Source organism: Nerophis lumbriciformis, linkage group LG28, assembly GCF_033978685.3.
Source record: "Nerophis lumbriciformis linkage group LG28, RoL_Nlum_v2.1, whole genome shotgun sequence".
NCBI lineage: Eukaryota > Metazoa > Chordata > Actinopteri > Syngnathiformes > Syngnathidae > Nerophis > Nerophis lumbriciformis.
In genome coordinates, this window is record NC_084575.2 from 33,245,567 (window position 1) to 33,258,484 (window position 12,918).

At 37.0% G+C, this 12,918-nt stretch overlaps 1 protein-coding gene across 2 annotated transcripts in view; it reads left to right on the plus strand.

Moving 5' to 3' along the window:
* The window catches only part of zeb2b (zinc finger E-box binding homeobox 2b), a 225,372-nt gene extending 219,425 nt beyond the window's left edge, over positions 1-5,947 (plus strand). For both annotated transcript variants that reach the window (XM_061924118.2, XM_061924119.2), the window contains exon 10: positions 4,763-5,947. In XM_061924118.2, the coding sequence (XP_061780102.1) occupies positions 4,763-5,316 (554 nt within the window). In that variant the 3' untranslated portion in view covers positions 5,317-5,947. The remainder of the gene's footprint in view (positions 1-4,762) is intronic.
* The last annotated feature ends 6,971 nt before the right edge of the window (positions 5,948-12,918 follow it).

A 12,918-nucleotide genomic window follows, 5' to 3' on the forward strand; every position in this document is an offset into this window, starting at 1 on the left:
AAAGGGTTGAAGATGTTGATCATAGTTCTTATTCTGTGTACTTTGTCTCTTAAAATGAATCATATTGGTGCTTTGTTGGATTTCTTTACTTAATCCGTTCCATCATTTAAATCCACATATAAATATACTAAAGGTTTTAAGTGTTGTACGTGCATACAAATGTTTTAAATTGGATTTTCCTCTAAGGTTATATTCCTCTTCTTTTGTTGAGAATAATTGTTGTACATTCCTGGCTTTGTGTATCATTTTAGATGTTTGCAAATGCACCAAATCGTTAAATTTCTATATTTGTGATTTAATAAATAAAGTGTTTGTATGTTCTCTACATCCAACATTATGTATTATTATAATTGATATTTTTTGTTTGATTTATTGATTGAAAGGTTTTATTAGTAGATTGCACAGTACAGTACATATTCCGTACAATTGACCACTAAATGGTAACACCCCAATAAGTTTTTCAACTTGTTTAAGTCGGGGTACACGTTAATTAATTCACTATAACACAGTTAGGGTTAGGGTTAGGGTTAGGGGTTAGGAGTTAGGGTTAGGGGTTAGGGTTAGGGTTAGGGTTAGGGGTTAGGGTTAGGGTTAGGGTTAGGGTTAGGGGTTAGGGTTAGGGGTTTGGGTTAGGGTTAGGGTTAGGGGTTAGGGTTAGGGTTAGCACTTTTCTAGTTATTTCCCATATTTCTGCACAATAAGTCAGATATGTAACACTAGTGAGCAGTAGAGAATATGAAGTGATTTTAGGTCTAGAACATGTTTTGCTTTATTCATTATTGACATTTTTCTACTTTATGTTGTATATTTCTTTACATGAGATTTCCAATTCAATTTTATCATCTATTATTACACCCAAAAATGGGTTTTTATGTTACCCTTTCAATATTTACTGCGTCTATTTGTATTTGTGTTTGACTTTCTCTTCTACTGTTACCAAATAGCATTATTTTAGTCTTTAGATTCAAAGTCAAACAATCTTAATTTATAATTATATTTGTTCATTTCTTCTGTTATTATTAGCATTATCTTCTGTGTGTTCTCCCCTGAACAAAACACGGTTATGTCGTCTGCAAATAATACTAACTTTAAGTCCTTTGTAACTTTACAAATGTCGTTTATGTCGAGATTGAACAATTTTGGTCGGAGTATTGATCCCTGAGGTACGCCACAGGATATTTTTTTTTAGCTCTGCGGAAGTGTGTTCGCCTATCTTCACGTATTGCTTCCTGTTGGTTAGTTTATTATTTCTTCGGCCAGTGGTCAACAAAATAAACAAACAGTTGTACATTCATAAATTGGCAATGTTACAGACCGGATGGGTTTAGGCTGAAGTTGAGCACTTATTTCGTCTAACCCTATAAACAAATCTCAAATACAAGATGAGCTTCCTAGAACTATAAAATGTTCTTCACACAACATAAACACTGTTCAAATATATACACAGTAAATACATGTGAAATATCCCCCGTGCACGTGTTAGTTAAACATTTGTACCAATAATATATATACTATATGGAGGAGGCATAGCTCGGCATAGGTTCGATCCCCGCTTCTGCCATCCTAGTCACTGCCGTTGTGTCCTTGGGCAAGACACTTCCCGGTGCCACCCACACTGCTTTAAATGTAGACTTCCTTTTATTGTCATTCAAATTCGAACTTTACAGTACAGATAAGAACGGAATTTCGTTGCATTAGCTCATGGTAGTGCAGGATAAAAGAGCAATAAGGTGCAGCTATAAATAAATAGATTACAGTACAGATAAATATATTGCACTTTTGCATATGCATCCATGTTTTATGGATGTATGTTGTATTGTCTTTATATTCCAGCCAGTTAATCCATTTTTGGTGGGGGAATTGAGGAGATTATTATGATGCGTTTGTAACCTATACATGCTACGAATCAATGCAATATATATGGGGTGTTATGGGCTAGGAACAGAAGACTAGAGTTTCGACTCGGAGAGAGAAGGCAGAGCTTTATTATCGAAACACATTTAAAAGTACATTCAATACACAATAGTTATCATTGGTTTAAGTCATATAAACCTTGTATATGGACCATTGAGAATATGCCACAAAGACTGTTGCAATGAAACAATCAAAGAAAGGTACTATTTTCATAAACATGGACTCCGTTTCTACAGTCACACACAGCTTAATGACAAACAATACGGCGCTCTATAAAGTTAACAAATAGGTATTTAGTTTAAAATCCTGTCAGCACAATATTTCGGGTGAAAACGATAATAAAAACCTACCTCGAGCAGAAATACGACCTGTCTCCCCTCACGTCCTGTCTACTGGCCACTTCCTGCTACCGGCTTATAAGCACACAGTAATAGAAAGCCAGAGCCTAATAGTCTCCGCAAAAGGTACGGATCCGACAGCTGCGTTACACGTTCAAGACTCTTCCGGCCTGAGGGAAGAAGCTGTTACAGAACGTGGGGGTTCTGCTACGGAGGCTGCGGAACCTCTTTCTAGAGTCCAGCAGTGAAAACAGTCCTTGGCGGGGGTGGGGTGGGAGGAGTCTCTGCAGATTTTCTGAGCCCTGGTCAGGCAGCGGCTTTTTGCGAACTTAGGTATTAGATATGTACTGTCATTTTCGGAGTATAAGTCGCACCGGCCGAAAATGCATAATAAAGAAGGAAAAGAACATATATAAGTCGCATTTTTTGGGAGAAATGTATTTGATAAAAGCCAACAGCAAGAATAGACATTTGAAAGGCAATTTCAAATAAATGAAGAATAGTGAACAACAGGCTGAATAAGTGTACGTTATATGAGGCATAAATAACCAACTGGTATGTTAACGTAACATATTATGGTAAGAGTCATTCAAATAACTATAACATATAGAACATGCTATACGTTTACCAAACAATCGCTAAATCCCATGAAATCTTATACGTCTAGTCTCTTACGTGAATGAGATCAATAATATTATAATGTGTTAATCATTTCACACATAAGTCGCTCCTGAGTATAAGTCGCACCCCCCGGCCAAACTATGAAAAAAACTGCGACTTATAGTCCGAAAAATACGTTATATGCAATATGTACATACAGCTGGCCTAAATAGCATGTTAGCATTTATTAGCTTGCAGTCATGCACTGATTAGCAGTCCAACAAGTCAATAACATCGACAAAACACACCTTCTTTTTTTTTTTGCATTCGCACACAGTATAAAACATTTGGTGGACAAAATGAGACAAAGAAGAAGTGGAAGATTTCACACTCCACACTATGGTGAGTTCAAGAACCGCCAAAAATTAGTAGGACAAAATGTTTTTCACCAAACAGTGTCATCAGTGAAGCATACACACAAAAATACTGCGACTTATAGTCCGAAAAATACGCTAACTTAGATATTTGAAGTGCTTTGAGTCACCAGAGTAAAGTGCTATATAAATATAATTCACTATATATAAACAATTATACTTGTATTATTATTTACATCCCACATTCCTGTTGGTTGAGTAGCTTCTTATCCAGTTCAAGACCAAACCCTCTGATGCCATACCGTTCTTAATTGTTTATGAATTATTTTGGATTTGATGCCCTGTGATGTCATTTCGCTCCACGCCACCCGATCCATCGAAGCATTTCTCTGCCTTGTGTGATGTTGCCGTGTCTCGCCACTCACCGGCTTTTTGCGAACTTAGGTATTAGATATGTACTGTCATTTTCGGAGTATAAGTCGCACCGGCCAAAAATGCATAATAAAGAAGGAAAAAAAACATATATAAGTCGCATTTTTTGGGGAAATTTATTTGATAAAAGCCAACAGCAAGAATAGACATTTGAAAGGCAATTTTAAATAAATAAAGAATAGTGAACAACAGGCTGAATAAGTGTACGTTATATGAGGCATAAATAACCAACTGGTATGTTAACGTAACATATTATGGTAAGAGTCATTCAAATAACTATAACATATAGAACATGCTATACGTTTACCAAACAATCTGTCACTAAATCCCATGAAATCTTATACGTCTAGTCTCTTACGTGAATGAGATAAATAATATTATAATGTGTTAATCATTTCACACAGAAGTCGCTCCTGAGTATAAGTCGGCCAAACTATGAAAAAAACTGCGACTCATAGTCTGAAAAATACGTTATATGCAATATGTACATACAGCTGGCCTAAATAGCATGTTAGCATTTATTAGCTTGCAGTCATGCACTGATTAGCAGTCCAACAAGTCAATAACATCGACAAAACACACTTTTTTTTTTTTGCATTCACACACAGTATAAAACATTTGGTGGACAAAATGAGACAAAGAAGAAGTGGAAGATTTCACACTCCACACTATGGTGAGTTCAAGAACCGCCAAAAATTAGTAGGACAAAATGTTTTTCACCAAACAGTGTCATCAGTGAAGCATACACACAAAAATACTGCGACCTATAGTCCGAAAAATACGCTAACTTCGATATTTGAAGTGCTTTGAGTCACCAGAGTAAAGTGCTATATAAATATAATTCACTATATATAAACAATTATACTTTCATTATTATTTACATCCCACATTCCTGTTGGTTGAGTAGCTTCTCATCCAGTTCAAGACCAAACCCTCTGATGCCATACCGTTCTCAATTGTTTATGAATTATGTTGGATTTGATGCCCTGTGATGTCATTTCGCTCCACGCCACCCGACCCATCGAAGCATTTCTCTGCCTTGTGTGATGTTGCCGTGTCTCGCCACTCACCTTCCCCGCTCTCTTGTTTCCCGCCTGTCCGCAGGCAAGCGGCCGCACCAGTGTCAGATCTGCAAGAAGGCCTTCAAACACAAGCACCATCTCATCGAGCACTCGCGCCTGCACTCGGGCGAGAAGCCCTACCAGTGCGACAAGTGCGGCAAGCGCTTCTCCCACTCGGGCTCGTACTCGCAACACATGAACCACCGCTACTCGTACTGCAAGCGCGAGGCGGAGGAGCGCGAGGCGGCCGAGAGGGAGGCCCGCGAGAAGGGCCACCTGGAGCCCACCGAGCTGCTGATGAGCCGGGCCTACTTGCAGGGCATCACACCTCAGGGCTACCCCGAGCTGGCGGAGCGAGACGCCATCATGCGGCACGAGGGCGTGAACGGCGGCATGGCGGAGGGACGGAAGGAAGCGGAAGAAGCGTACGCCAAGATGGAGGAGTTTGAGGAGGAGGAGAGCAAAAGCATGGACACGGACCCGGACACGTTGAGGGACGAGGAGGACAACGGAGAGCACTCGATGGACGACAGCTCGCTGGATGGCAAAACGGAAACCAAATCGGATCACGAGGACACGACGGAGGACGCCATGTAGTTTCGGACGTCTCCTCCAAGTCGGTGTTCTCATTTGCTCGGTTTTTAAGACGTGACGTTTTTTTTTTGGAACCGCACGTGCACGTGCCTGAAGCTTCCGGGAAGCTTCCACCCGCCCAATCCAGGAGGCGGGCGGTGTCGATGGGGGGGGGGGGGGTTGTGACAGAAGCTGCATTATGCAAACCGAACAAAGAATAATTTGGAAAAAAAAAAAAAAAATGTACAGTCCTATGGCCTAAACATGTGTGGTGCTAACCTACCCTACCCCCCCTCCACCCACCCCAATGACCGTGTTCCATAGTATTTATAGCACAAACAGTGACTTGTACAAATTGCACTCCGCTTCTATAATCATGAAGGAAAACAAAAAAAAAAAAAAGAAAAAGTATTGCCTATGTATATATTTATATGGTGTGGGAAACAAGGCAGTGGCGCCCCCCTCCCCCAGCCCCCCGCCCCCCCTCTTCGAATCGTCGGTGTTAGTCGTCGCCCACCTTTTGGTTCAGCCACACTGTGTCAGGCCTCCGATCACTAAGACTGTGAAGGACCTCGCTCAAAGGAGGGGAGGACCTCCCTAAGGGAAAATTAGGGTCTGGACTTTGGATGCTTTTCGGAGGAAGGGGGGGGGGGGGGGGGGGGGGGTAAAAATAAAGGATGAAGCCTTTGTGAGGTGTTTTTTTTTTTTTTTTTTTTTAAAAAGAAGCCTTATATGCAAACCTTTTAACCTGTGTGTTCTCTGCAAGTGCCACCCTCGTATTGTGTCAAGAAAGGTTTTGTTTTGTTTTTCCACCAGCTTCAGTATTATGGGATGGTTTACTGTTGTTCTCTGCGGCACCCGTGTCAGTATTAAAGACTCTAGGCAGCAGTTACTTAGTTTACATTATGTCGTGCAATGTTTATTTGTCAGTGTTACACCAAACCTCTTCTTTTCTTTTTTTTTTTTCTTTTTTTTTTTTTTTTCTTTGGAATACAGCAAATTGCATTCATTTTATTTGTAGGTTGGGAAAAAAAAAAAAAAAAAAAGATTATTTATGTGGCCCATTTTATATTTCCTAATTTTATTTATTTCATACTGTTGTGTACAGTACTATAGGTCTTCAATATATAGATATATTTTAGTAAAAAGGAACATGTGTCGATCATAGGGCAAATTTTACGTAAAGAGAGCATTTATTGTGTTTTGAAACATTGTGAAATGCGAATTTTAATCTTATTTTATTTTATTTCCTCTTATTTTTCCACATAATGGAAAATGTCAAATTTGGGAACTTTTATACAATTGTGAAAACACTGTATTTTCGACTGAAAAGAAAAAAAAAAAATATTCCACTTTCTTCATGTTTTGTTTCTTTTTTTAAGCTAAAAAAAAAAATGAAGAGGGACTGTTAAATACTATGTATGATATCATGACTGAAGAAGAATCTTTCCTGAAATGTCTTTGTAAAAGTATTATTGAACTCTTGATTTGTAATTTCTCTTGAAAATGACCCTGCTCGAATAAAAGTAGCCAAAATTACAAAGCACCAAACTCTTGCACCGTCTTCTCTGTTTGGTGGCTCATGCTTGTTGATGTTTGTCTGCTTCTTATTTGATCTGCCTCCTATCATGTTGTCATGAATAATGCTTTAAAAAACATCATCGTCGTTAAAATCCTCTTTATTAGTTTTGAGCTCAAAAACATTTTGGACTGCAATGAGGTGGCGACTTCCGCCCGAATGCAGCACCACCCCGAAAGGGACAAGCGGTAGAAAATGAATTCATGGAAAAACATTTTGAAGAATACCCCTTGTTGTAAAATTATAACGTTACCTTTAACCATCCTAAAAAACAATCTGTTATATATTTTTTAATTTTTTTTAACCACATTTACATAGTCATTGGGTCCTATTGTTCAGTCTTACATCTTCTGGCCATGAACTCACACAACCTCTCAAGGTTCGAACAAAATCTATTTGTTTCATTGGACTGGATTCATCAGATTCAAGTAATTAAAATGTATTTTATATATTTTTTTGGTTGTTATTACAATGTCTAGAGCATGTACATATGTAGTTATTGTGGAACAGATGCATAAAATTTCATTTAGAGCTTGTTATATAATTTTTGCAATTATAAAAGAGGGGGAAAAAAAGCATTTTTTTAAGAGTTTTATCTTGTTTAATATTTTTTATATTTGTAATAAATGACTTCAAAAAAATATAACTAATTAGTTACAGGCAGTTTTGTCATTTTTGTCTTCCGAGGAGCAGTTTTTTCTCCGTATTATTCAAAAATTGCTCTGGAGCGCAATTTTTAAATTTGGGGTTAGGTTTTTTTATTAGATCGCAATTTTTGCCAGTCCTGATGTGTGCGTTCAGTTTGGTGAGTTTTGAAGCGTGTTAAAGGGGGTCAAATTACAGCTCAAAGAGGCAAAAGTGACTGTTTTTAGTACTTTTTTGTCTTGAAGGGGGAATTGCCAGCTTCCTGTTGATTTTTGCCCCAGGATGCAAAATTATGAGAACTAGGTCTTAGTCAGACCTACATAGAGGATTTTGTTTCATGTCTTTCCGATTTTCCTAGTGGAAGTTACAGGCAGGCTAGTTTTTTTTTTCCTAGGAGGCGCTAGAGCGCAATTTTGATTTTTGCGGTTCGGTTTTTTATTAAAAGACAATTTTTGAAGGTCCTGATGTGTGGGTCAAATATGGTGAGTTTTGAAGCATGTTAAGTGGGTCAAATTAGTGCTCAAAGAGGTTCAAAAATGTTCATTATATCTTCTTATTCATATACTTATTCAAATGTTCTTGTAATCAGACCATATTCCATCGAATATACCGAAAATATGGTCTGATTACAAGAAAATGTGCAAAAGTAAGTACATTTCCTGAAATTAATTTATTTTGATTATTTATAGGGGTGAAGTTGAATTTTAGGAACTAGTGACAGGCAACAAATGCTAATTGTCCAGTGTTTGTATTTATTAAATATGCAATGTGCAGGATACAGTTATTTTTTTGGGGGGGCATTTATATATTTTATTTCTTGGGGATGCAAATAGGGAACGATTCAGTAAAATGGACCATTTTTACTCCAAACAACGCAAATATGTGTTTAACCCTGTAACACCCCTTGTTGTAAAATTACAACGTTACCTTTAACCATCCTAAAAAACAATCTGTTATATATATATATTTTTTTTTACCACAATTACATAGTCATTGGGTCCTATTGTTCAGTCTTACAAGGCTATTGGATCGTACGACTTCTGGCCGTGAACTCACGCAACCTCTCAAGGTTTCCTTCGAACAAAATCTATTTGTTTCATTGGACTGGATTCATCAGATTCAAGTAATTAAAATGTATTTTATATATTTTTTTGGTTGTTATTATAATGTCTAGAGCATGTACATATGTAGTTATTGTGGAACAGATGCATCAAATTTCATTTAGAGCTTGTTATATAATTTTTGCAATTATAAAAGAGGGGGAAAAAGCGTTTTTTAAGACTTTTATCTTGTTTCATATTTGTAATAAATGACTTCATAATAATATAAGTAATATGTGATTATTATTATTAATGGTATATACCGTTATGGGGCTAAGTAAGCAATCAACCCTGCAAATGAACCCTTAGTTGTTCAGACAACGTGAGTACAAATACAGAAATTCTGCTCCCATCAAAGCCCAATGTTGCAATATTACAACATTTCTCTAAAAACATACATAAACATTTTTTTTTTTAACTCTTCAATTTCTGCATTAAATGCCTCCTACAACAACATCTGAAAGGTCAATTATTTTTTTTTAGGTTTTTACCACATTTACATAGTCATTGGGTCCTTTTTGTTCAGTCTCACAAGGCTATTGGATCGTACATTTGTTTATAAGTCACGCCTTCTGGCCGTGAACTCACACAACCTCTCAAGGTTTCCTTCGAACAAAATCTATTTGTTTCATTGGACTGGATTCATCAGATTCAAGTAATTAAAATGTATTTTATATATTTTTTGGTTGTTATTACAATGTCTGGAGCATGTACATATGTAGTTATTGTGGAACAGATGCATCAAATTTCATTTAGAGCTTGTTATATAATTGTTGCAATTAAAAGGAAAAAGCGTTTTTTAAGAGTTTTATCTTGTTTCATATTTTTTATATTTGTAAAAAATTACTTCATAATAATATAACTAATGTGTGATTATTATTAATGGTATATACCGTTATGGGGCTAAGTAAGCAATCAACCCTGCAAATGAACCCTTAGTTGTTCAGACAACGTGAGTACAAATACAGAAATTCTGCTCCCATCAAAGCCCAATGTTGCAATATTACAACATTTCTCTAAAAACATACATAAAAAATTTTTTTTTTAACTCTTCAATTTCTGCATTAAATGCCTCCTACAACAACATCTGAAAGGTCAATTTTTTTTTAGGTTTTTACCACATTTACATAGTCATTGTCTACTTTTTGTTCAGTCTCACAAGGCTATTGGATCGTACATTTGTTTATAAGTCACGCCTTCTGGCCATGAACTCACACAACCTCTCAAGGTTTCCTTCGAACAAAATCTATTTGTTTCATTGGACTGGATTCATCAGATTCAAGTAATTAAAATGTCTTTTATATATTTTTTTGGTTGTTATTACAATGTCTAGAGCATGTACATATGTAGTTATTGTGGAACAGATGCATCAAATTTCATTTAGAGCTTGTTATATAATTGTTGCAATTAAAGGGAAAAAGCGTTTTTTAAGAGTTTTATCTTGTTTCATATTTTTTATATTTGTAATTCTTAAAAATATAACTAATGTGTGATTATTATTAATGGTATATACCATTATGGGGCTAAGTAAGCAATCAACCCTGCAAATGAACCCTTAGTTGTTCAGACAACGTGAGTACAAATACAGAAATTCTGCTCCCATCAAAGCCCAATGTTGCAATATTACAACATTTCTCTAAAAACATAAAAAAATAAAATAATAACTCTTCAATTTCTGCCTCCTACAACAACATCTGAAAGGTCAAAACATTTTTTTTTGATGTTTAGAAAATGAAAAACATCCACATTCAAGTCTTATATGTTATTGCAAAATGTACAATGATGTGGGTTTTTTTTAATATAATATAAATGTTTATTAAAAAAAATAAAAAATAACTCTTCAATTTCTGCCTCCTACAACAACATCTGAAAGGTCAAAACATTTTTTTTTTAGGTTTAGAAAATGAAAAACATCCACATTCAAGTCTTATATGTTATTGCAAATTGTACAATGATGTGGTTTTTTTTTTAATTATAATATAAATGTTTATTTGATTATTATCAGAGCGGCAACATAAAAGGTTGAGCGATGCCGAACATCAGAGCAATTTTTGCATTTTTTACATCGACCGCCTCTCCGCCGCATCACTTTGCAGAGGGGTGGGGGTCTTGAATGATTAGCTGCTAAATTTCATACCATTATTGGATTTTATTTTTTTATTATATTTATATATTATTTATCTATTTTTTTTATTTATCTATTTATTTATCTACCTATTTATCTATTATATATATATACATTTATATATATATGTATGTGTGGGAAAAAAATCACAAGACTACTTCATCTCTACAGGCCTGTTTCATGAGGGGTTCCCTCAATCAAAAAATCTCCTGATGATTGAGGGAACCCCTCATGAAACAGGCCTGTAGAGATGAAGTAGTCTTGTGATTTTTTTTCCCACACATACATATACTGCGCTCTACTACGGTATCGAGCACTATTTTTTGGATAACCTTATTAAGACATACATTTATATAAAAAGAACAGAAAACGAAACGACATCATCTGGTACAACCCCCCATACAGCAAAAACGTCTCAACGAACATTGGACACAAATTCCTCAATCTGATTGACAAACACTTTCCCAAAGACAACACCCTAAGAAAAGTATTCAACAAGAACAACATTAAATTGAGCTACAGCTGCATGAACAATATACGACAAATCATCTCAAACCACAACAAAACAATTGCAAATGAGCCGTCGACCCCCAGACAGAGCGACCCCAAAACCAACAAAGGATGTAACTGTCGAAAGAAACCTGATTGCCCTTACAAACATCAGTTGTCTACCAATCTAAGGTAATACGCAAGGACATTAACACATCCGACACATATGTAGGATTAACCGAGGGAGAATTCAAAACCAGATGGAACAATCACAAGGCTTCTTTCAGGAACCAAAACCTGCGGAATACCACAGAACTCAGCAAACACATTTGGGACCTCAAAGACAATAATGTTGAATATTCAATAACATGGCAAATTCTTGCATCCAGCACACCTTACAATAGTGGTAATAAAAGATGCAACCTATGCTTGAAAGAGAAACTGTTTATTATTTACCGTCCAGACCTGTCATCCCTCAACAAGCGCAGCGAAATTGTAACAACATGCCGCCATAGACGGAAACACCTCCTAGGTAACACATGAGCCAATCACCACGCCCCTAGGCCAGCCCGTACCCACCCACTCTGTACCCTATATAAACCATGGTATGCGAATGCTCCCATTAAAATCTCCTGATGATTGAGGGTGCCCCCCCTCATGAAACAGGCCTGTAGAGATGAAATAGTCTTGTGATTTTTTTCCCACACATACATATACATTTATCTATATATATTTTATATTTTTTACATATTTGGAATGCAGCAAACGAGTCTCTTGGTGCAGGATGGTGAGGGCAGCCAGGGGGGGAACCATCCTCTATTTTTGCATATTTCAAGCTGAAAAAAAAAAAGGGGTCAAAGGTCAGGATAGGTGTGAGAAATTCCGAACCACCGCTGTCAAGCGGATCCGTCATTCTGCCTTATCGGCTGAAAAGCGCCCCGTGTCTGCTTTTACATGGACTGATCAATACCGTCTGGCACGATGTTGCCGAGGCCCCCCGATTCTAATTGCAATGAATGCGAACGCCATCGATTCCCGGCGCATTTTAATTTATTATTGAATGACGGATGACGCTTTGAGTGGCATATTGCCGCCAGACACCGAGAAGCGATCCCCGGTTTTTTTTTGGGTTTCGTCACGTCGGGCCGGGGCGGGAAAAAAAGGGCAAACGCTCACTTTACTGATGTGTTAAATTCCTCTAAAAAAACATACATTTTGTGTGCTTTGAGAGCGTTTAACACCGTCGTCGTCGTCGTCGTCGGACCATATGCCCGGGCCCAGATTGCTGGTGTGTTTTGGACAGCTGAGCTGCGATGATTCACTTCAGGGACTCGTAGAGACCAGAGCTAAGTGTACGTTTAGCCCGAGGCCCCACACACACACACACACACACACACACACACACACACACACACACGCTAACAGTGCCATTGACTCCTTTGCATTGACAACACTCTCCGGTCTTGTTCTCATCAGCATCAGCATCATCTTCCCCTTTGCTGCCGGCAAAGTTAGGAAGCCAGCGAGCAAATTTAAACTGCATAATATATGTTAGTACCTAACTTTGCTTTTATTTTTATTTATATATTTTTTTATATATTATATATTTGTATTATTATATATATATTTTTTTGCTATGTATTTTTATTATTATATTACATGTATTATTTTTTTAATACATGTCTGTA